The sequence below is a fragment of the Enhydra lutris genome, unplaced genomic scaffold, assembly GCF_002288905.1.
Source record: "Enhydra lutris kenyoni isolate GAN:26980312 unplaced genomic scaffold, ASM228890v2 scaffoldscaffold28, whole genome shotgun sequence".
Classification (NCBI taxonomy): Eukaryota; Metazoa; Chordata; class Mammalia; order Carnivora; family Mustelidae; genus Enhydra; species Enhydra lutris.
In genome coordinates this window covers 6,697,662-6,720,225 of record NW_019154112.1, presented here as the reverse complement: position 1 = coordinate 6,720,225, position 22,564 = coordinate 6,697,662, and the positions used below count along the sequence as shown (strand labels likewise).

The 22,564-nt window shown below is 51.6% G+C and overlaps 1 protein-coding gene across 1 annotated transcript; it reads left to right on the top strand.

The window, feature by feature from the left end:
- The first annotated feature begins 5,973 nt into the window (after nt 1–5,973).
- LOC111152462 (uncharacterized protein C6orf222-like) lies at nt 5,974–19,357 on the top strand. Its single transcript, XM_022510954.1, has 12 exons — nt 5,974–6,613; nt 7,956–8,075; nt 9,697–9,761; nt 10,017–10,257; nt 11,270–11,401; nt 12,219–12,280; nt 12,591–12,831; nt 13,597–13,728; nt 14,792–14,856; nt 16,192–16,360; nt 17,390–17,498; nt 19,282–19,357. The coding sequence occupies exons 1-12, from the start codon at nt 5,974–5,976 to the stop codon at nt 19,355–19,357; spliced, it is 2,052 nt and encodes a 683-aa protein (XP_022366662.1).
- The last annotated feature ends 3,207 nt before the right edge of the window (nt 19,358–22,564 follow it).

The window sequence follows — 22,564 nt, the reverse complement described above, 5'->3', positions numbered from 1 at the left end:
GAACCTATGAGGAATGAAAAGAGAAGAAACACCTTGAATCACTGCCGTCTAACACCTGAGAGGTGGGCACGGGACTAGGACAGTGTTGAAAGAAAAGATGACAGCCTCACCCTCCACTTGATTCTGGCCGGTGGAGGTGGAGGGTCTTTCCCAAGGAGGCCCCTCCCTGCATGGCATGTGGGGAGCATGGGAGCTTCCCATGGGACCTACATCACTGTGGGAGCCCAGGTTGAAGGCTTTGAACTTGGACTCACATAGCTCCCACGCCAGGAGTTAGGAGTGTCTATGGGCCGCCTATGCCAGTGAGAAGCAAACATGACCTTAGGGTGTAGCCCTTGACCCTCCAGCCTCCTGATTGGCTCTAGTCCAGGGGCCTATGAGCCCCTCCTGGTGTTTACAATCTTTGCCTCAAGCACAGGCGTCCATTCCAAGGACGCATGACATGGGACTCTGTGTGGGCAGCTCACAGCGTGCGTGTCTATAGATCTGGTTATCTCCATGCATGTGGACCAGTAGGTCCCTGGGTGTGTGTTTGTATTTACGGAAGGCCCCTTGGTGTAGGAGAGAAAAGGAAGGATTTAGAAATCAAGGAGGTGGATTCAAGCCCCAATTCACTACGCTTCCTGGCTGTGGGCACCCAGGCAAGTCTCTCGACTGTTCAGAGCCTCAGTTTCCCACCCCCAGCCTGTCGGGGTCGCTGGGCCATGGCTCTGCATCTGGACCAATTCAGAGGACCATCCAGAGCATTCTGGACATTCTGGGGGCAGCGCACAGGTGACAGGTCGAATCTGCGTGTATCTGTGTCTTGTTTCTTTGTTCTGCAAACGCTGAGAACTCCCTAGGCAGAGTGGTCCCCACTGGGAACAAGGCAGGCTGGGATCCTCTCTCTCAGCCTGGGGAGGGGGGCGGTGGTGTGGCGGCAAATAAACTCAGTTACTCCCTTGCATTTGGTTTCAGAAAAATAACACGGTTAGGAAGCCACATAGGCTTATGTGTGTTAGAGTGTGTTTCTGTGACCCACAAGTGTGTGAGCCCATTTGGGCTGCCGTGGCCCCCAGCCTGGGTGGCTTAAACAACAGACCTTTATTTCTCACCGTTCTGGAGGCTGGAAGTTCAAGAACAAGGCGCCAGCAGATTTGGTGTCTCGTGGGGGCCTCTACAGGTGGTCCCCTTCTCAGGGTGCCCTTACCTGGTGGAAGGGGCAAGGGAGCCCGTCTCTTTTAAGAGGGTTCTGCTCTCATGACCTAATCACCTCCCAAAGACCTCGCCTTCTAATATCGAGGTGTGTGGGGGGGACACACACAAACATTCACCCTACAGCAATGAGTGTCTGCAGGTGTTGTTGACCTTGGGGCCCCACATGGGCACCACAGGCACTCCATCAGATTGTCCAGCTGTCTGTTCACATCAGTTGTGTGAAGCCCAGGGCAGAGAAGGGGAGCCACAGAACCTGTCTGTGAACCGGAGCCAGAGCAGTTACAGAGTAATGGGGCCAGAGGAATGAAGGAGCAAATGGAGTACAGATGAGGTCAGTGTTATCATTCAGACAATAAAACAAAGATGGCAGCACACTTAGAAGAAGTTGGCAAACTTCCCGCTCCCTGGTCCCTCAAGGTCAGCTCTGCGGGCTTTCTCTGGTGGGCGGTGGTTGTTGTGAACACGTCACCCACCTGGATCGCGGCTTATCAGAAGACTTGAGCTTTGCGTCTCACCTGGGGGGTTTCGGAGCAGGCCGGGACTTTGCTCTGAAGTCCACTTTCTGCCAAGGCCATAAACAAGTTTACGAGAGCAGCTGGGGCTCCTCGCCAGTCAGGGTTGGCTGCTGTCTCAGGGTTCCTGGTCTGCACCTACATCCAGGACAGGGTGGAATTCCCCGAACGGCTGAGAGTGGGTGGACCCCCAACATGGCAGGGGCATGGAACATGGAAAAGAAAGAGGAAGGAAAGAGAAAGTTTTGCTTTGCTGAATTCTAGATAGGCAGAATATTATAATTAGAAATTCTGGAAAGATTTAATTTCAGCACACATAGAATTTGGGGTGTGTGGGGTGTGTGGGGGGTGTGTGTAAACACAATCAGGGCTTAGAAACTTTAAGAGTCTGAGGACACATTGGCCAAAGGGAGGATCTTCCCGGGTGTCTCCTGGGGGTGGGTGGGCGTGACCTCCTGGGCCAGCCGCACTCTCTCCACTCCCTGCTGGCATATGGAGAGAGGATTTTTGGAGCATTACAGAGAAGGAGCGCTGGTCAGAGAGGTAGAGGGAGGCTGGGCTGAGCCAGGTCATGGCCGCCCAGGGAGGGAAGAGTTTCAAGGAAGTAGAGAGGCCATGTGAACGCAGTTTCGAATGCTGTAGACCCTTAAGGGAGGACGAGGTCCCTGGTTTGGAATGAGGAGAACTTGAGAGATCCTGGGTCTCTCCTCTCTGGGGAAACCCTCGGAAAGGCTTCTGCCAGCCAGCCTCTGGGGCTTCTGCAGCTGCTGCTCTCCCTGGCCTCCTTCAGGCCCAGGGTGTCGGTGTTCTGGGGAGGGGGGTGGCCAAATCAAGGCAGTTTCCTTGAGAAAACATCGAGAAGGACACCACTGTCTGGTGGAATTATACCGATGCTCTGATGAGAAGTAGAAGCGTGTCCTTCAAAGACAGTAGGAGGACACTGCGACCATCAGCAATGGTGGGAACCGTTTCCATAGCAATGACAGCTTTTAAACGATTACTGCGGCTCTGTTCCCATTAGCTGGGAAGGATGCTCCGACCCACCCTGCCATGCACTCCCCCCACCCCCCCCCCGCCACTCCCAGCCCCACCACTGGAGCCAAGTTAGCACAGGAAGAAGAGGGGCTGAGCTGAACGAGGGTGTTCTGCTGTGTTTGGCTGGTTCGGTGGTTTTGTTATCAAACAGCCTCTCGGCCAACCCCATCCAAGGTGTCCTGACCACAGGAATATACAGAAAAGGCAGAGAGAACCCTGACACCACTCAGTAAATATTTCTGGCCCAACTTACTTAGATCTTGAATTAAATAGACCTTCAACCTAAATTTATCTTCTCTTAAGACTGTGTGCTACTAAAGAGAGAGCAGCTCTCAGGGGAATAGACCATTACTGTGTCTATTCTAGACCGTCACTACCACTTACTGTGGTGCCCATCTGAAGAAGACCAGAACATTCTATCCGAGGGCACAACCCACCTCTCGTTCCTTATATCCTCAGCACCAAGCCTGATCCCTGGTACTTGGCGGGTGCTTATTGAACATTGTTGAAAGACATAAATGAGAAGAAAGAAAGTATTTTCTTCTATGATTTCTTCTGCGTAGCCTACCCCACACCACTTTTCAAAAGCATGACCATAGACTTCCCAGGCTTTCGAGAGCATTCATTAATTCCATATAAGATGCAGGCACAGAGTGCTAAAGGTTTCATGTAACTCAGATGTTCCTTTGAAGGAACATTAAACAACAAATAAAGCCTTCCAAATTGCCTGCTTCCTCCCCAGCCCGTTTTCTCATTTTCTCCAAGATTGTCCATGTGTGGACACCCAGCTGTGCTGCTGGTACCGGGGGCCTCTGGCCACCCTTCCCAGTCCCTTCTCCCCATACCCGTGCTCGAAAGAGGGACGACATCCTGAAAGTTACGCTCACCTTCAAATCTCCCTGTATTTCCCCATGCCTGTCCTTTCTCTTTCTCTCTCTATGTATTTTCCTCATATTCACATGGATCCGCACACATCTGAAACTGCAATTATAGATTATTATTTGCATCTCTTAGCTGGAATGTGAGAGAGCACATTTTAAAGTAAAGAACTAGGGGCGCCTGGGTGGCTCAGTTATTAAACATCTGCTTTTGGCTCAGGTTGTGATCCCAGTGTCCTGGGATCGAGCCGCTCCATTGGGCTCTCTGCTCAGCGGGGAGACTGCTTCTCCCTCTCCCTCTCCCTGCTTCTCTCTCTCTCTCTGTCAAATAAATAAATAAAATCTTTTTAAAAACATAAAGTAATGAATTAGTTGGTTAATGCAGGAGATGTGATGTAAATACATAATTCATGAATATATAATACACTAATACTTAGTAAATGCATAATAAGGCTATAATTACAAAGTAGAATAGCCTGTCCATGGATTTAAATTCCATAGCAATCTCTGGGGGCTCAGATTTGGGATTCAAGACCATATTTTATTTTTCTTTTAACTTGCACCAAAGGGTAAAGGGTTTCTGAACAACTTTGAAAGAATCGGGAAGCCACAGGAGTTTGGGATTAAAGACATGCAAAGTAGGTGCACTGCTCACAGCCTGCCCTGCTTCAAACACTGCCCAGGAGGAGATGATTCTTTCTGTCACCTTTTCCATGGGCAGCTGCTTCCTTCTGGATGGACCAAGGAAGGGCTCCCACTGTTGTAAGGTGAGACTAGTCCAGATATTTTGACTTTACGTCAACTACACACCCAAAGACACCTTATGTATTGTAGAGTTTACTAAACTTTGTTGTTGTTGTTGTTGTTGTTTTTAGGATTTTATTTATTTATTTATTAGAGATAGAGAAAGCATGAGAGGAGAGAGGTCAGCGGGAGAAGCAGACTCCCTGCTGAGCAGAAAGCCCAATGTGGGACTCGATCCTGGGACTCCAGGATCATGACCTGAGCCGAAGGCGTCGCTTAACCAATTGAGCCACCCAGGCGCTCTCTAAACTTTGTTTACTAATCTTCGTTTAGTAAAGTTTACTAGACTTTGACTAGAGTTTACTAAACTTTGTTTACTAAAACTTTGTTTTGTACATTTATTCATTATTGAAGGAGGGCTTAAAGAGGGCTAGGTGCTCAGGATACAAGACCTTGCAAAACAGAGGGAAGGAAGAGAGACTCAGAAGATAACAATGACACAGAGAGAGATGTGATATTGCATAACATGATGTAGTAAAGGGGGAGAAGATGTGCTTATTGGGGGATGCACAGGGAGGGCCTCTCTGGGAAGGTGACATTTGAGCAAAGCCCTGAAGGAAGTGAGGGAATAGACCATAAGAATGTTCTAGAAAGAGGGAACAGCCTGTGTGAAGGCCCTGAAGCAGGGAGCAGGGCCGTGAGCATGGAGTGAGTGCTGAGAGGTGTCGAGAAAGACAATGGGACCAGGTTGTACAGGGCCTTGGTGGTTAGGGTAACGACTTTGACTCTGAGTGAAAGAGGAGCTGTTGGAGGCAAGACAGTGACATGTTCTGACTTAGGGTATATCCCCATGGCTGCTGAGGGGAGAAACTGAGAGGAGGACAAGAGCAGAACTGGGGGCAGGCGGGGAAGGGACCCATTTCGAGGTATTGTGTAGCCCCATTGAGCAGAGCTGGGGCCTAGACTAACCCAGGGGGTCGGTGGAGGAGGTGGGGAGATGGGTTGGGGTCTGGATGACTTCACATTTTTGGCCCGGGCGATGGGAGGAGCACGGTTGCCATTTACCGAGCTGTCCTGTAAACAGTCTTGCAGCCAGTGCGACACACCCTCAGGTCACCAGCATATTTCAGGTGAGGAAGCATGCGCGAGCTGCCCGAAGTCCCAAGGGGCAGGACTGGGCCCCTGGCTCCAGCTGTATTAGTTTCCTATTGCTGCTGTAACAAAATACCACAAACTCAGAGGTTTGAGAACAACATGAGTTAATCACCCTCCAGTTCTGGGGGGTGAGAAGTCAGTCAGTCTCAACGGATGAAAATCCGGGTGTCGGCAAGGCCTTGCCCCTTCTGGCCGTGCCCTGGGGTAGTTGCCGGCTGTGACACCTGGGGCATGACCTCCACGGTTTAGTTTCCTCCTCTGGAAAACGGGGACAAGGCTAGCCCAACCTCCCGGGACTGCTGAGGCATTGAATGGAGACGACAGCTCTGAGGGTTGGTTGTCGCTCACATGAATGGGCACAGTGGCTCAGAGCACAGGTCAGCCTGGCCGGCCGCTGTCGCATCTGTGGTAGGGCTCTTGTAAGGGAACTGTTTTCTTTGTTCATAGTGCCCATGGAGAATCCGCGGGGACCCAGAAAGCCTCTGTCAGGGAGGAGAGCCAGGTCTCTGGACAGGTCACACGGCCCCAAGAAGGACTCAGAGTCATGGGACTGCCAGTGCCTGTCCCTGCCCATGCTCACCACCCCCTCCAGGCGGCTGCTCCACCGGACGGCCAGCGATGTCATCAGATGTCCCCGGAACCCAGCTCAGTCTGTGGAGGCTCGGGACACCATGGCCACAGCCCTCAACCCAGAGGAGAACAGGGAGTTTCTCCCCAGTGACCAGAGGCCTCCGCAGGACACCAAGAAGGACAAGGCCCAGAAGCGCGGCCAGCAGGGGTGGCTGAAGACCCTTATAAACTTCATTCTGAGGACGGGCCCGGAGGAGCCTAAAGAAAAGGGCAGCCACAAGGCAAAGGGGAAGGACAGGCTCTCCAAGCCTGCAGAAACCCCTGAGACACCGGGGGACACAGCTCCTAGGAAGAAAGCCCACGACAAGAAGGCCAGCCACAAGAAACATGGTCACAAGAAACATGTTGCTGAGGAAACCAAGGGGGCCCAAGATCAAGAGGCCGAAGGCCAAGAGACAGGGCTGCCCAAGATGGCTGCTGCCCAGCACTCTAAGGAGGCTGACCTGGGCCCAGCACCTAAGGGTGAGCAGACCATGCCTGGTCACCCCCCTGCCCCACCACCAAGGGCTAGGGTACTCTAAGCTGGGGGTCCCCAAACCTCTCAACAGAGGGGACTTGGAAGGCAGGGCAACCATCAGGGACAGCTCCACTGTGAAATTCCTTTGAGGCAGAATAGCACCGTGGCTGAGAACCTGCCGTCAAACCTGGCTGCCACCAGTGCAACCCGGGGCTGGTGACTTTCCTCTCTGAGCCTCAATTTTTTTTTCCATCCATAAAATGGGGATAACAACAGTTGCTACCTCCTGGGATAGCTGTGGCCTGGAGCTGGCACAGGGTGGGGTTGGGGTGGGGGGGCTGGTGGGGCAGGGCAGGGGATGGGAAGGCCAGGTGGGAGATGAGAAGGGAAGCCTTCTCACCAGCCCATGACTTTAATCCAGAGGTGAGAGGACTGTGGGTGGGGCCAGAGAGGGGGAAAGAGTGTGCAGGTTCTAGGCTCGGCTGTATCAGGAATAAACTTGCTCTGTGACCTTGAGCAAGTCCTCTCCCTAACCTTTGGTTCTTCATTTGGAAAATAAGGAAGCTGGTCCCCAAGGTGCCTTTCTTTCCTGACTCTTACTTAGGTCCTGGAGTGGAAGGGCCTGCAGGCACCTGGAGGGAAACAGAGCTTTGCCCTGCAGCACTCAAAATTCACCATGGGTGGTGGTGGTTGTTGTTTGGGGGTTTTTTTTTTAAGATTTTATTTATTTATTTATTTAGAGAGGGTACACACGAGCTGGGGGAGGGGCAGAGGAAGAGGGAGAGAGAGAATCTCAAACAGACTTCCCGCTGAGCATGGAGCCTGACAGGGGCTTTTGATCCCTGAACCCTGAGATCATGACCTGAGCGGAACACTCAACCAACTGAGCCACCCAGGCGCCCCCAAACTCACCATGTTTTTAATGAGAATAAGAATGCCTGATTGAAGCAGCCTGTTTTCAAATGGAAACCTTGGCAGGTTTCTGGTTTTTTGGTTAAGCCTAGAGCTACAGGGGCGCCTGGGTGGCTCAGTGGGTTAAAGCCTCTGACTTCAGCTCAGGTCATGATCCCAGGGTTCTGGGATCAAGCCCCGCATCAGGCTCTCTGCTCAGCAGGGAGCCTGCTTTCTCCTCTCTCTCTCTGCCTGCCTCTCTGCCTACTTGTGATCTCTGTCTGTCAAATAAATAAATAAAATCTTTAAAAAGAAAAAAAAAAAGCCTAGAGCTATAGTTCCTGTTCTGCTGTGAGCTCTGTGCCATTTCAATGTGTTTATGAACAAAGTCAGAAGAATGTCATGGACCCCCCCTTCACACTCCCACACATACACTGACTTTCCGCTTTCTTCCAGGTGGGGAAGGTTCTGATCTCCACCAGTCCTTGTCCACTGAGGACAGGGGTCCTGGAGTGTCAGAGATCTCTTCTCAAGCCACAGGTCACTGGAGGGAAGAGGAGCTCAAAAACCTTGACAGTGAGTCAGAATCTACTTAGTGTCCTCTTTCCCTGCAGCTGGGGTGGCCCGTACCAAATGAAATGGATTGTTCTGGATGACTGCTTAGACCTTGGATGGTCCCTTTCAAAAATGCCTGTGCTGATCTTGCTCCTTCTGGTGCTTCCGGTCACATTTACTTATTTTAGAGTTTCACAGAAGGGAGTCTCAGGAATTAGAACAGCCACTGGCAAATGTTCCTGCCTTATGTGTTAATGAGCACGGGCCTTTTTTTTTTTTTTTTTAGTCTTTTTAAATTTATAGAAGGAAGATGGAATAGGGAATATAGATTTATTTATTTTTTTGGAATATAGAATTTATATATACATTTACATATATGGAAGAGTGGAAAAGTTCTGTGCACACTCATATACTCCCAGTTGTTGACGGAGGCCAATATTTGCTTCATACGTGTGTGTGTGTATGTGTGTGTGTGTGTGTAATTTTGTTGCTGAGCCATTTTCAGTAAAATGGTCCTTCATCAATAAATACTTAAGCACCCATCTCCGAGAAATGAGTACAGTCTCACGCACAACCACAATACTGTTGTTGCCCCTACTAAAATCGATAGCGATGCTCTATTAATCTAAGTCCTTCTAAAGAATGGGCATATTTTAAAAGATAATAAAACATCTATGCATCTGTCAAAGAATAACTAAAAGACATTTAGTTGGCTGGTCTGCAGGCTGTGTGTTTTACATGCTAATTGTTTTTCACACTAGAGGAAATCAGCTGGTAGACTGAGTCAAGGAACAAAAGCCCAATAAGATTTATAAATGAGACAGAAGCGAGGAAGGGAAATGGGAGGGTGACAAAATCTGTAGACAGCCCGGGACTGGGGAGTCTTGTTTGCACCTTCTTTCGCATAAAGCAGTCAGCTGGCAGCTAGCAGAGGCTACTCCCGGGCATATCATCTCTGGATCGGTGACAGGGGTATCAAAGAAAACCATTTATGTTGTTTGTGGTTTCTCTGTAAAGACTTTGTGGAGGCATCCACGGGGCAGGCCATCTGTGTCATGCCTGCTGGGGTCCCTCTGTCCTCCGCCTTAGTTAGGCTGGGTCACCACCATTTCCCCCACTGGAATTTGGCAGGTGGGAAGATCAGCATGAGGCTCCCACAGTATTTCCAAGCACTGTTCCTTGATGGCCTGATAGCCATCTGAGGGAAGCAGAACCGAGATGATGATTCACACTTCACAGGGAAAGAGATGAAGGCTCAGAGAGGCTAAGACATTTACTCAAGGTCACACAGCTTGCCAAACCCAAAGCAGATATTCACAGATCTGTAAAGGTCAAAGGTAGCAGTGGGATACAGATTGAACTCTTGAAGGACTGACCTGAGATGGCCTACATAAGAACTCATGCTTTGGCCAGCTCCCCTTTCCCTGTGGATCTCCCAATTCTCTCTCAGAAACACTAGCTCCTGGGACATGGTGATTTTCTCACGTCCATGGCCTGAGGAACTGTTTTAAGAGTGCCCTCAATACAGAAGGACTAAGTTGATCTCAGAAGTCCAAGACTGCCATTAGAAGGCTTTCTCTGCACCCGGAGAAATGGGGTGCATTTTGCTAATTCTAACTGGGCACATTTCATTTTCTTCCAGAGGAGACTATCATCAGGATGATAGTGGAATTTCTCCAAGAAGTGGGAGACCAGTGGGAGAAGGAGGTAAGGAGCAAATGGTCTGTGTAGACCCCCAGAGGCTTGCCGCTTCCTCTTCCTCACTGTCTACCCCCGCCTTCCCCTTCCATGCTCAAGCCCCATCTGCCCTTCTAGGCCTCAGTGCTCCCCTACTCTGGGTTCTGTCACTCCCTCACCTGGGGCCACCTTGAAGCACTTGGTTGTTCTTCAGTTGCTTCTCGGAGAGTTTTTCCCTCTCCTCAAGGTCAGTCCCTGACTCAGTTTCTCTCATCTCTCCCACAGCGGCTTCAAGCTCCTCAGCCAGAGGTAGTTCCACAGAACCCAGCACCAGCTGTCAGGAAGAAATCCCAAGAGAAGAAGTCGAGTCTCAAGAGAGCCTTTTCTCACAAGAAACATGGCTCTGAGGAGCCTAAGAGAGCGGGGCCTGCAGATGTTTCCAGCCCGGAGTCCCGGCCGCTCAGGAGGCCCAACTTTCTGCCCCTGTGTGTGGGGGGCCACCAGCCCTCCACCTCCAGCAGCCCTGGTAAGTAGGCTCTGAGTTACTAGCAACAGAGCAGCTGCCTCCAGCTCTGGAACCTTCTCCCGGGTTCAAATTGGACCTTTTAAGGGCTGCTGTCCCAGTTCTGACTTTTGCTGTGGCCCAAGCAGTGTGGGGAGGACAGTGGGGAGGAGAAAGGGATGATAGCAGGTGACCTCCACACATGAAACCTCACTGTCTAGGCAAGCAATCCAGCTAAGCCCCCAGAGGAGACTGTGTTGAGGAATTCCTCAGCCATCCCCATCGCTTCACAGCTCCAGCCTCTCGACCCCGGCAGGGGTCGCACTTGCAGGAAGGAACTGCAGCCTGGGACACAGGACACCTGGACTCTGAGACAGGACTTTCTATATCATTCCTCATCTGTGCCTGCCTCAGTCTCCTCATCTGTAAAATATGACCCTTCCATACTGTGTATCTATACTCAATCAGTTTTCATAGCCATATTGTTATCCCCATTTTACAGATGAGGGAACTGAGGCTTGGAGAGGTCAAACAACGCGTTCAAGTTCACATGGCCCACCAGTGATGGGACCAGGGCTAGACTTTGCCATCTGGGTGGCAGGGAGGAATGGCCTAGCCTTGCCACTTGTCCTGGCCAGGAAAATTTACATTTTAAAAAAGGAGGGGCAATGTTTTGGACCAAACAGAGAGCCCCAGTGGTGGAATTCTGGCCCTGCTGTGTTAATTCATGCCAAGGAATCAGGCCTTTGCTCTCCACACCACCGAGATGCTGGAGGAGGAATGAGGTTACTGGAGGAGAGAGTAGAGGAGGGCAAAGCCCGGGAAAGCCAGTTGTAAGAAGTGCAAGGGGATAACGGAGCAAGGTCTGGACCAGTACCTCAGAGCCTTGACCCTGACCTCCTACTCATCTCTGCCCCAGCACGGCCTTTGTACACTCTTGCCATGGAGTGGACTTTGGAACATCTGCTAACTTCTCTGTGTCAGTTAACACCCTCACACGGATGAAACACACCCACCATTTCTTCTCGCTTCTTAGGTTCGGAGGAACCCCACATCCAAGAGGCCCTGTCCGCAGACAGCGGGGCTCCAAGTCCCTTCGAACTTGCCACCCAGGCAGGAAGCCAGGGATCTGAAGAGGCCTTGCAGACCAACAGAGCCTTGGAATTCAGTTAGTACCCCCTCTTTTTCTCAGAGACCCTTTGGAAATCATGTGGCCTGACCCCTCCCCACCCAGAAGAGAAACTGGCCCAGAAACAGGCAGTGACCTGGCCTTGACTTCCACAGAGCACAGCAGGCGGGGTCCAGAGCCTCAGGGCAGTGAATAAGCTATTCAGAGCTAATAAATGTTAGCTGCCCTTTATTGTTATTATAGTGGTGGTTCCTGAGCCCAGCTTGAGAGCAGAGCCTCAGGAGAAGTCTGGAGGAGAGGAGGGTGGGGAGGGGCCCTAGGGGCGAGGTTCAACAGACCGGTGGTGCTGTCGCTCTTACTCCCTTACCATTGGCAGAACTGTCAGTTCTGTGTGTCTGGAGAACCTTTGAAGTATCCACTTCCTCCACATCCCCCGTCCTACCTTGTCTACTTCCCACAGAAACTGTGCCTTGAAGGGGAATTGAGAAGGGAAGAGGAGAAAGGTGCTGGGCCAGGAGACCTGGGGGACCAAGTCTTTCCAGATGGCCTTGAGACACCTTCTCCTGGAGGCAGGGGCCTACGTTATCTTCCTCACACTTAACGGGTGCATTGAAAGTGCAGCCTGGCCAACAAAGAAGTGAATAGATTCCCAGGGAACCAGCTCAGGCCACTTCTGAGGAATTCTGCCTCGTCCCCATGGCCAGGCCTGGGACAACCAACAAGGGCAAGCTGGTTAGCAACCTGGAGACCTGTCAGATTCACCCAGGGAGCCACTTGGGCCTTAAGAAGTGAGGGCTGACCATAGAAAAGCTATTCCCCACACTCAAATGTAAGCAAGCGTTTTGTTCCTTTTTAGAAGAATTCATCCAGAAGATCACGGCCCTACTCCAAGATGCGGAGGAGCAGTGGGGAGAGAAGGTGAGGCAGACATTCCCCACACAGATCCTGACCCTTACTGTAGACACACCCACTCCTGCTTGGCCTAAGAACTTCCCTGCCCCTCCCCCAGTGTTCCATCTTTCCAGAGCCAGGCTCTGTTCCCTCCTTCCTGAAGCCTCCACGAGCCAGCCCCGTGGCTGCAGGCCACCCTTGTTCTGGACAGGCCTTGCCCTCTGGTCCACAGCGGGGTCTCCATTTGTTTCGGGGGTGCTGGTCTGTTTCCCCAGCTCACTCACAATCTCCTCACAATCTGGGGGCCCTGACTCAGTTTCTCTCATCTCCCCCACAGCAGCTTCAAGTCCAGGAACCAGAGGTGGCCATGGAAAGCCTGTCCCCACCCTGCAGAAGGAAATCCCCTGAGAAAAAGTCCAGCTTCAAGAAAGCTTTTTCTCATAAGAAACACGGCTCCAAGGAACCGAAGAGAGCGGGGGCTGCAGGCATCGCCAACCCAGAGTCCCGATCTCACAGGAGACCCAACTTTCTGCCCCTGTGTGTGGGGGGCCATCAGCCCTCCACCTCCAGCAGCCTCGGTGAGCAGGCCCAGCGTTGCCATGGTCACAGAGGCTCCCTCTGGCTCCAGGCCTCCCCCTGCGTGGCCTCAGCCCCAGGCTTGACCTTGGCTCTCGGCTCTGAGAGGGGTGGGAGGGCTGTGGAGGGGGTGGGTGCCGGGCGCCCACTGGACCCACCACCCACAACTCAAGCCCTCCCTTCCCCCATACATAAACACATAAACACACAAAAATAGAAAAGTTCAGAGACCCAGGTTGGGTGAAGTAGGATGTGTCCTGGGCCTCTGCTTTTTCACAACTCCACAGGCCAAGGTACACCGCGATTCCCTTGACCTCAAAGGAGGGCCTCCTACATGCCCCTCTCACACGTGTCATCTCATTTAACCACGTAGCAACCCGTGAAGTCAGTCTTGTTATTCCCATTTGGCAGGTGGAGAAAATGAGGCTCACATAGGTGAAGTGACTCAGCCAGGCCTCACAGAGTGAAGGGGAAGTGGGCTGATCGGGTGGGATCCGTTGGCAGGCCTGTTGTTTTCTCCCAAACTATGTGGGGGCAGAGGGGGCTGCCAGCAGAAAGGAAGAAGGAGATTTCTGGAGGGGGTGAAGAAGGCACTTTGAGCTGGGCCCTGCAGGGCTGGGGGCTCGCTGAGGAGCCTGAGAAACCAGGACCCCTCTGGTGCCAGTGCCTTTGGACAGCTTCTTGTTGGGAACTGGACCCCCTGTGATATGCTTGTGGATTTGAGATTTTTGCAAAACACACTCACACCATCTCCTTTCTGCCCTCAGATCTGGACGATGTCGAGCTCCAGGAGTCCTCGCCTGCAGAAGGGACCCCTGTTGGATCCTCAGAAGCGTTCTCCCAGATCAGAGGCCACAAGCCGGAGGAGGAACCACAGCCGGACGAAGTGTTCGAATCTAGTTAGTACCACCTTCCCCTCTCCTGTGGCAGCTGCCCCGGGGCTTCTACTTGTGTGGGTCTCATAGGGTGAATCTGAGCGGGCTCTGGGAAGGTGCTGACAAACACCCCAGGAGACTCCAGCAGCACTGGGAAGAGGCAGCCCTGGGGCTCATGGGGCAGAGTTGCAGGTGGAGAGTTCTCATCAGCTACAGAACACCTGTCTGTTCCACAGGGTGTCACTTCACCCCATGCCACCCCCCTGGTTTGTTTGAATCTTTCATATAAAATTCCCAGCTGGCTCATAACCAGTGGTGTTCTGGCAAAGGGGCTGGAGGTAGGCCTGGTGGGGAACCCAGATATGCAGGATTTGCAGATTTCTATGGTATAAGTGTTCCCACCATGGCTGATTTCAAGCTGCCACTAGTTTATACCAAAGGACCACAAATATCTGGAGTATGTGCAATTAGGTCTTGCAGCCCAGGCTGGTGGATGCATTTTTTTTTTTTTTTTTTTTTTAGAGATTTTATTTACTTATTTGACCGAGAGAGACATAGCAAGAGAGGGAACACAAGCAGGGGGAGTGGGAGAGGGAGAAGCAGGCTCGCCCACTGAGCAGGGAGCCCAATGCAGGGCTCAATCCCAGGACCCTGGGATCATGACCCGAGCCAAAGGCAGAAGCTTAACGACTGAGCCACCCACACGCCCCTCATGGACGCATTCTTGTTGCATCTGTGGCCGTGGCCTTTTCCCCTCCCTGCTTTCTGATTAGCTGCTCCTGGTCCCAACTCCCATGCCTGACCACGCTACTCGGTAGCCTGGACAGGGGACACTGGGAGGTCTCAGTTTCCCCATCTGTCGAATGGAGCTGAGGTGAGCCTTGACTGGCCAACATTCTTTCAGTTTCTATAAAGCAAACTCAAGTAAAGCTTTCATGCCCAGCCCTAGTTTCGGGGAAGATTTTTCTTCGCCCTTCAGAACTAGTCCATGTGCTGTGCTTTAGAGACAACAATATCATCTGTAATGGGAGGATGAGTTGTTGCCGAACTCATTAACAGTCCGCGGATCTTTCTTTATTTTCCTTAGAGGAGCTGATCATTCAGAGGCTGGTGGACCTTCTCCAAGAAGTGGATGACCAGTTGGGGGAGCAGGTAAGGGCTGTTCAGTACCCCCAAGGCTGGCCGTGGGGGGCCTCATCATCCCACAGCTGAGGCCTGAGTTCAATCCCCATATCTCTGCATCCAAGTGACCTTGGGCTTGTCCCTTAACCTCTCTGAGCCTCTGTTTTCTCTTTTGCAAAATGGGGGGCTTAGTATATATATAGAAAATGCCAGTCACATAGCAGATGAGATAAATGTTAGCTGAAAATAATATAACACCCATGGGGCTCACCCTGCCAGCCAGGACTTCCCCAAATCCAAATCCCCCTAGAGGTTTCACTCGTGTCCGACCTCCCCGGAAGCCTCCTTCCCTAAGTCCAGCCCGCCAGTCCCACTGATCGTGTCCTCTGCAAGCTTCCTTTTCACTCTGCCTCATTTCAGCATCAATGTGGTCTGCAATTCTCTCAAGCTTTTAGCTTTTCCCCTCCTGCTGGAGAGCCTGTAATAGAAAGTTCCTTCTTTGAAAGCCTCACAGTCTGCTTGGAGAGACAGACACAGATCACGTACGCGGTACACGTACGCGGTATCAGATATGAGCACAAGTCATGGATGGGTCATGAGCAGAGCAGGCTCTAGGAGTGTCTCACTTTACCACCATGGTGCACACTGGCCCAACCCCCCACTGCCAGCACCCTTGTCCTTTTGCCTGAGGACTGGCTTCTGGAACAATTTTGCCACCCACATGGCAGGCCAGAATGATCACCACCCCCCTTACGGGGATAACTCCGAGGAGTATGTTCTACCCCCGCTCCTGGAGTGGCCAGTGAGGACCACGCTCGGTAGCTGGAGTGTGTGGACTGCCTTCCCAGACTTGTCCCAGATCTCCATCACCCCGTCAGTGTTTCCCTGCATCACTTACCACATAAACTACCCGCCCTTGAGCCCTTGGAACGCAACCCAGGACACTTAGGTATTTAGAGGGGACAACTGAGAGTGGGAACTGAAATTCACCCAACATCTACTCCACATGGAACATTCTACATAAACGACCTCACTGAATCCCCTCCCCCAACAATACCGTGCAGGCGCCAGACATCATTACTGCCATGCCCTGACTAAACTGAGGCTCAGGGAAATCCCACACCTAGTAAATGCTATTTTGCTATTTAAGCCTCCGTTATACAGAGACCTGCTTTTTTTTTTCTTTCTTTCTTTTTTCCCCGCATTGTTCTGCTGCTTGGAGTTGAACCTCACAGAGCAGAGTCTGAGAGGCTCCCGTGGGACGGGAGGCGCCCAGCCTGGGTGCATGGAGCTGGGCAGAGGGCAGCTGGCGGGAGGGGGCTCTCTGCCACCATCCCTGATGGCCTCCCTCGTCTCTGCTTCCAGATCCAGCGACACCCCAGCTTTAAGAGGTTTTTACACAAGCTGTCAGACTCCTCCCTCAGGAAGCTGGCAGCCACCCTGCAGAGACAGAAGGCCCACCCTGCAGAGCCGGACAGTCACCTCACCGAGAGAACTTATCACTTTGCCTTCGGCTCGTCTAACAGATTTGCCGGCAACAAAGAAAGAAAGAAAGAAAGAAAGAAAGAAAGAAAGAAAGAAAGAAAGAAAGAGTCCAGCACTCAGTACACTTCCTTGTTTTTTCCTTAGGAACACTATCACATTTGGCCCTACAGTCACCCTTTAAGGTGACTACTTAGTTTTTGAATGAGAAACAAACTCAGAAATACTGTGTCCCTGGCCAGAGGTCACACAGCTGGCATATGGTTCCAGGTCTGGGTGCCTCCAAAGCGTGGTGCTTTCAATATTTACTTTGCAATGCCTCCCCATGTCAATTAACCAAAATTGGATTTCTGCCAATTTTTGCTTTTGTTTCATTAGAACTAGTTCTTCTTTTTTTATTATAAAAATGTATAGATGCCCTTAAAAAAATTCAGGCATTACAGAAAATGAAAATGTGAATTTTCAAGATGTCTTAGAATGATCTGTCAAGATTCAGGGCGACCCTTTCCAGGGGTAGCGGGATTTGGAAAACATGTCCCTTATCAACTTCTCCTGAGTTTTTCCTCCAACTCGAGGAGTATACGTATTGCGTTCAATGACCTTTCTTTTTAGAGCTTTCCCTCTTTCGGGAGAGCTGAAGGTGAAGGAGATAGAACACCTCCTTCTTCGGCCTCCCCACCTGCTTTTCCCGTAAAGGCTTGTTTTCTCTTCCATGGACTGGCTTTCATCCTGCCGGGTCCAAGGTTATTTTCTGATATTGGTTTCGTGTTGATGTTTGGATGTAATAGGGAAGTCGTCAAATGAAACTGTTTTTTTTTTTTTCTCCCCCAGGTAGCTGAGGTAAGCCTCCTATCATTGGAGGAGCAGGAAGCAGCCCTGTGATAGGACGGGGTGAGGCCGTAGCTTGCAAACTTGACCCTGGCTCTCTGGATTGGCTGCCCATGAGCTCAGCTCCTGGGAGTTAGGATATAAATTTACGGTGACCAAAATATCTTCGGAGACACTGGAAACTCGCAGCAGCAACAGCAGCATCTTCTCCCTGGGTGAGCCAGGAGGATTACCCCCTGGCTCCAACTTCCAGTCAACAGGAAGTGGTACCCAGACACTGCGGGGGTGTCCGACACAGAGCCCCTGGTCTGGAGGTCCTGGCCAAAGGTGTTCTGTGACAGCAGTGACTTCTGTGGTCTAAGGTTAGTTGAATGATACTCTCTCTTTAGGGGGCTAGAGTAGTGGGTATCTCAGGGTCCTGAAAGTAGGGGCAGACCCAGGACTCAGACTCTGAGTCAAACCCCAGTTCTGCTTCTAGCTTGTTGGGCTTTCCCTAGGCCTTAGTTTCTGCAACTCTAGAAAGACAGTGCAGACTTCAGTGACGTAATCTCAACGGTGTCCTGCAAAGAGCTCTGAACTAACTTGGACTTACAAGTACTGAGTTCAAGTCCCAAGCCTGCCGCTTACTAGCCCAGCAACCCTGAGTGAGGACAGTCCCTTTTTTGGGCCTCAGTTTCCTCACCTATAAAATGGGAGCAGTCTTACCCATCTCTCTTGCTTGTTTCCTTATTGAACGTTGTAGAGGTCAAGTTAGAGACTTTATGTGAAGGTCCATAGTAAAGGGAAACCTTACATAAACAGGAGGTATTTTTATTACCCATGGCTCAATTCGATTTCTAACAGTTTAAAGTTCTTAGAAGTTAGTCCAAGGACAGGAAGATCTTAGGAAGAGTTCTGGTGGCCTGTGGCTCTGACAACAATTTGAGGAGGGGATGATAGCATTGCAGTGCTTGTGGTCCTGGATACAGGACATGATGACTTGGGGACCAGATGGGACACCAGCAGAGCACAGTCTAGTGTTGGATGGTGGGGAGTGGTGGTTATCTTAGGGGTTTTCCAGCTTTGGAAATGATCACTCCACTACCCCTGCCCCAAGTCTGCCCCACTGCTGGGTCCTAGTGCCTGAAGTTCCACCATTAGATAGTTCTTTCTTGTGGTTTTCGAAACATCCTCAAGAGATGCAAATGCCCAGCCGTTTGGAAAACAGGCACCAGGCGTCAGTGTGTTTTGGCAGTGATGATAAGGAACAGGCAGATGGTCAAAGTCCACCCTTTTACTCTGAACTGGCACCCCCAATGGTGCCATGTGGCTGCTCAGATGTCCCATGGTCGGAGGCTTCATGCAAAGATCCCATCCTCTGCTGGCTGGAGCCCCTATCCAGGCCTAGGCCTCATGTTTTGAAGTGGACAAGGACCAGCAGGTGACTACCATGGGCAGGGTGCCCAGGAGGAGGACAGGTCTAGGAACCATGTGATTTGAGGTGACTGGGGTGATCGGGGTGATGGACGGGGACAGAGAGGACTCAAAGTACAACGCGGCCTCTGCTCAGGTGAGAGGGAGTGCTGCTGGTGACTTCAGCTCTGTCTAAGGAGGACTTCCCTTAAAAAAAATTACAGGCTGGCCTGATTCTGTGTGGAATCCCCTGCCTCGAAGGGTGGAAAGTTCCCACGGCAGGAAGTGTTCCAATATGGGTGACAAGTCTCCCTGCCAGGAATGTGGCCTAAAGGAATCCTATACGAGAGGTGGGGCTAGATCCTTCTCTGGTCCCTTCTGGCTCCTGGAACCTATGAGGAATGAAAAGAGAAGAAACACCTTGAATCACTGCCGTCTAACACCTGAGAGGTGGGCACGGGACTAGGACAGTGTTGAAAGAAAAGATGACAGCCTCACCCTCCACTTGATTCTGGCCGGTGGAGGTGGAGGGTCTTTCCCAAGGAGGCCCCTCCCTGCATGGCATGTGGGGAGCATGGGAGCTTCCCATGGGACCTACATCACTGTGGGAGCCCAGGTTGAAGGCTTTGAACTTGGACTCACATAGCTCCCACGCCAGGAGTTAGGAGTGTCTATGGGCCGCCTATGCCAGTGAGAAGCAAACATGACCTTAGGGTGTAGCCCTTGACCCTCCAGCCTCCTGATTGGCTCTAGTCCAGGGGCCTATGAGCCCCTCCTGGTGTTTACAATCTTTGCCTCAAGCACAGGCGTCCATTCCAAGGACGCATGACATGGGACTCTGTGTGGGCAGCTCACAGCGTGCGTGTCTATAGATCTGGTTATCTCCATGCATGTGGACCAGTAGGTCCCTGGGTGTGTGTTTGTATTTACGGAAGGCCCCTTGGTGTAGGAGAGAAAAGGAAGGATTTAGAAATCAAGGAGGTGGATTCAAGCCCCAATTCACTACGCTTCCTGGCTGTGGGCACCCAGGCAAGTCTCTCGACTGTTCAGAGCCTCAGTTTCCCACCCCCAGCCTGTCGGGGTCGCTGGGCCATGGCTCTGCATCTGGACCAATTCAGAGGACCATCCAGAGCATTCTGGACATTCTGGGGGCAGCGCACAGGTGACAGGTCGAATCTGCGTGTATCTGTGTCTTGTTTCTTTGTTCTGCAAACGCTGAGAACTCCCTAGGCAGAGTGGTCCCCACTGGGAACAAGGCAGGCTGGGATCCTCTCTCTCAGCCTGGGGAGGGGGGCGGTGGTGTGGCGGCAAATAAACTCAGTTACTCCCTTGCATTTGGTTTCAGAAAAATAACACGGTTAGGAAGCCACATAGGCTTATGTGTGTTAGAGTGTGTTTCTGTGACCCACAAGTGTGTGAGCCCATTTGGGCTGCCGTGGCCCCCAGCCTGGGTGGCTTAAACAACAGACCTTTATTTCTCACCGTTCTGGAGGCTGGAAGTTCAAGAACAAGGCGCCAGCAGATTTGGTGTCTCGTGGGGGCCTCTACAGGTGGTCCCCTTCTCAGGGTGCCCTTACCTGGTGGAAGGGGCAAGGGAGCCCGTCTCTTTTAAGAGGGTTCTGCTCTCATGACCTAATCACCTCCCAAAGACCTCGCCTTCTAATATCGAGGTGTGTGGGGGGGACACACACAAACATTCACCCTACAGCAATGAGTGTCTGCAGGTGTTGTTGACCTTGGGGCCCCACATGGGCACCACAGGCACTCCATCAGATTGTCCAGCTGTCTGTTCACATCAGTTGTGTGAAGCCCAGGGCAGAGAAGGGGAGCCACAGAACCTGTCTGTGAACCGGAGCCAGAGCAGTTACAGAGTAATGGGGCCAGAGGAATGAAGGAGCAAATGGAGTACAGATGAGGTCAGTGTTATCATTCAGACAATAAAACAAAGATGGCAGCACACTTAGAAGAAGTTGGCAAACTTCCCGCTCCCTGGTCCCTCAAGGTCAGCTCTGCGGGCTTTCTCTGGTGGGCGGTGGTTGTTGTGAACACGTCACCCACCTGGATCGCGGCTTATCAGAAGACTTGAGCTTTGCGTCTCACCTGGGGGGTTTCGGAGCAGGCCGGGACTTTGCTCTGAAGTCCACTTTCTGCCAAGGCCATAAACAAGTTTACGAGAGCAGCTGGGGCTCCTCGCCAGTCAGGGTTGGCTGCTGTCTCAGGGTTCCTGGTCTGCACCTACATCCAGGACAGGGTGGAATTCCCCGAACGGCTGAGAGTGGGTGGACCCCCAACATGGCAGGGGCATGGAACATGGAAAAGAAAGAGGAAGGAAAGAGAAAGTTTTGCTTTGCTGAATTCTAGATAGGCAGAATATTATAATTAGAAATTCTGGAAAGATTTAATTTCAGCACACATAGAATTTGGGGTGTGTGGGGTGTGTGGGGGGTGTGTGTAAACACAATCAGGGCTTAGAAACTTTAAGAGTCTGAGGACACATTGGCCAAAGGGAGGATCTTCCCGGGTGTCTCCTGGGGGTGGGTGGGCGTGACCTCCTGGGCCAGCCGCACTCTCTCCACTCCCTGCTGGCATATGGAGAGAGGATTTTTGGAGCATTACAGAGAAGGAGCGCTGGTCAGAGAGGTAGAGGGAGGCTGGGCTGAGCCAGGTCATGGCCGCCCAGGGAGGGAAGAGTTTCAAGGAAGTAGAGAGGCCATGTGAACGCAGTTTCGAATGCTGTAGACCCTTAAGGGAGGACGAGGTCCCTGGTTTGGAATGAGGAGAACTTGAGAGATCCTGGGTCTCTCCTCTCTGGGGAAACCCTCGGAAAGGCTTCTGCCAGCCAGCCTCTGGGGCTTCTGCAGCTGCTGCTCTCCCTGGCCTCCTTCAGGCCCAGGGTGTCGGTGTTCTGGGGAGGGGGTGGCCAAATCAAGGCAGTTTCCTTGAGAAAACATCGAGAAGGACACCACTGTCTGGTGGAATTATACCGATGCTCTGATGAGAAGTAGAAGCGTGTCCTTCAAAGACAGTAGGAGGACACTGCGACCATCAGCAATGGTGGGAACCGTTTCCATAGCAATGACAGCTTTTAAACGATTACTGCGGCTCTGTTCCCATTAGCTGGGAAGGATGCTCCGACCCACCCTGCCATGCACTCCCCCCCCCCCCCCCCGCCACTCCCAGCCCCACCACTGGAGCCAAGTTAGCACAGGAAGAAGAGGGGCTGAGCTGAACGAGGGTGTTCTGCTGTGTTTGGCTGGTTCGGTGGTTTTGTTATCAAACAGCCTCTCGGCCAACCCCATCCAAGGTGTCCTGACCACAGGAATATACAGAAAAGGCAGAGAGAACCCTGACACCACTCAGTAAATATTTCTGGCCCAACTTACTTAGATCTTGAATTAAATAGACCTTCAACCTAAATTTATCTTCTCTTAAGACTGTGTGCTACTAAAGAGAGAGCAGCTCTCAGGGGAATAGACCATTACTGTGTCTATTCTAGACCGTCACTACCACTTACTGTGGTGCCCATCTGAAGAAGACCAGAACATTCTATCCGAGGGCACAACCCACCTCTCGTTCCTTATATCCTCAGCACCAAGCCTGATCCCTGGTACTTGGCGGGTGCTTATTGAACATTGTTGAAAGACATAAATGAGAAGAAAGAAAGTATTTTCTTCTATGATTTCTTCTGCGTAGCCTACCCCACACCACTTTTCAAAAGCATGACCATAGACTTCCCAGGCTTTCGAGAGCATTCATTAATTCCATATAAGATGCAGGCACAGAGTGCTAAAGGTTTCATGTAACTCAGATGTTCCTTTGAAGGAACATTAAACAACAAATAAAGCCTTCCAAATTGCCTGCTTCCTCCCCAGCCCGTTTTCTCATTTTCTCCAAGATTGTCCATGTGTGGACACCCAGCTGTGCTGCTGGTACCGGGGGCCTCTGGCCACCCTTCCCAGTCCCTTCTCCCCATACCCGTGCTCGAAAGAGGGACGACATCCTGAAAGTTACGCTCACCTTCAAATCTCCCTGTATT

Excerpts from the sequence above, each read along its gene's own strand:
- LOC111152462 (XM_022510954.1), top strand. The coding sequence starts at position 5,974 with ATGGAGAATCCGCGGGGACCCAGAAAGCCTCTGTCAGGGAGGAGAGCC. Across the intron at positions 12,281-12,590 it reads AGGAGCAGTGGGGAGAGAAG|CAGCTTCAAGTCCAGGAACC; the intron begins GTGAGGCAGACA and ends TCTCCCCCACAG. Across the intron at positions 13,729-14,791 it reads GGACGAAGTGTTCGAATCTA|AGGAGCTGATCATTCAGAGG; the intron begins GTTAGTACCACC and ends TATTTTCCTTAG.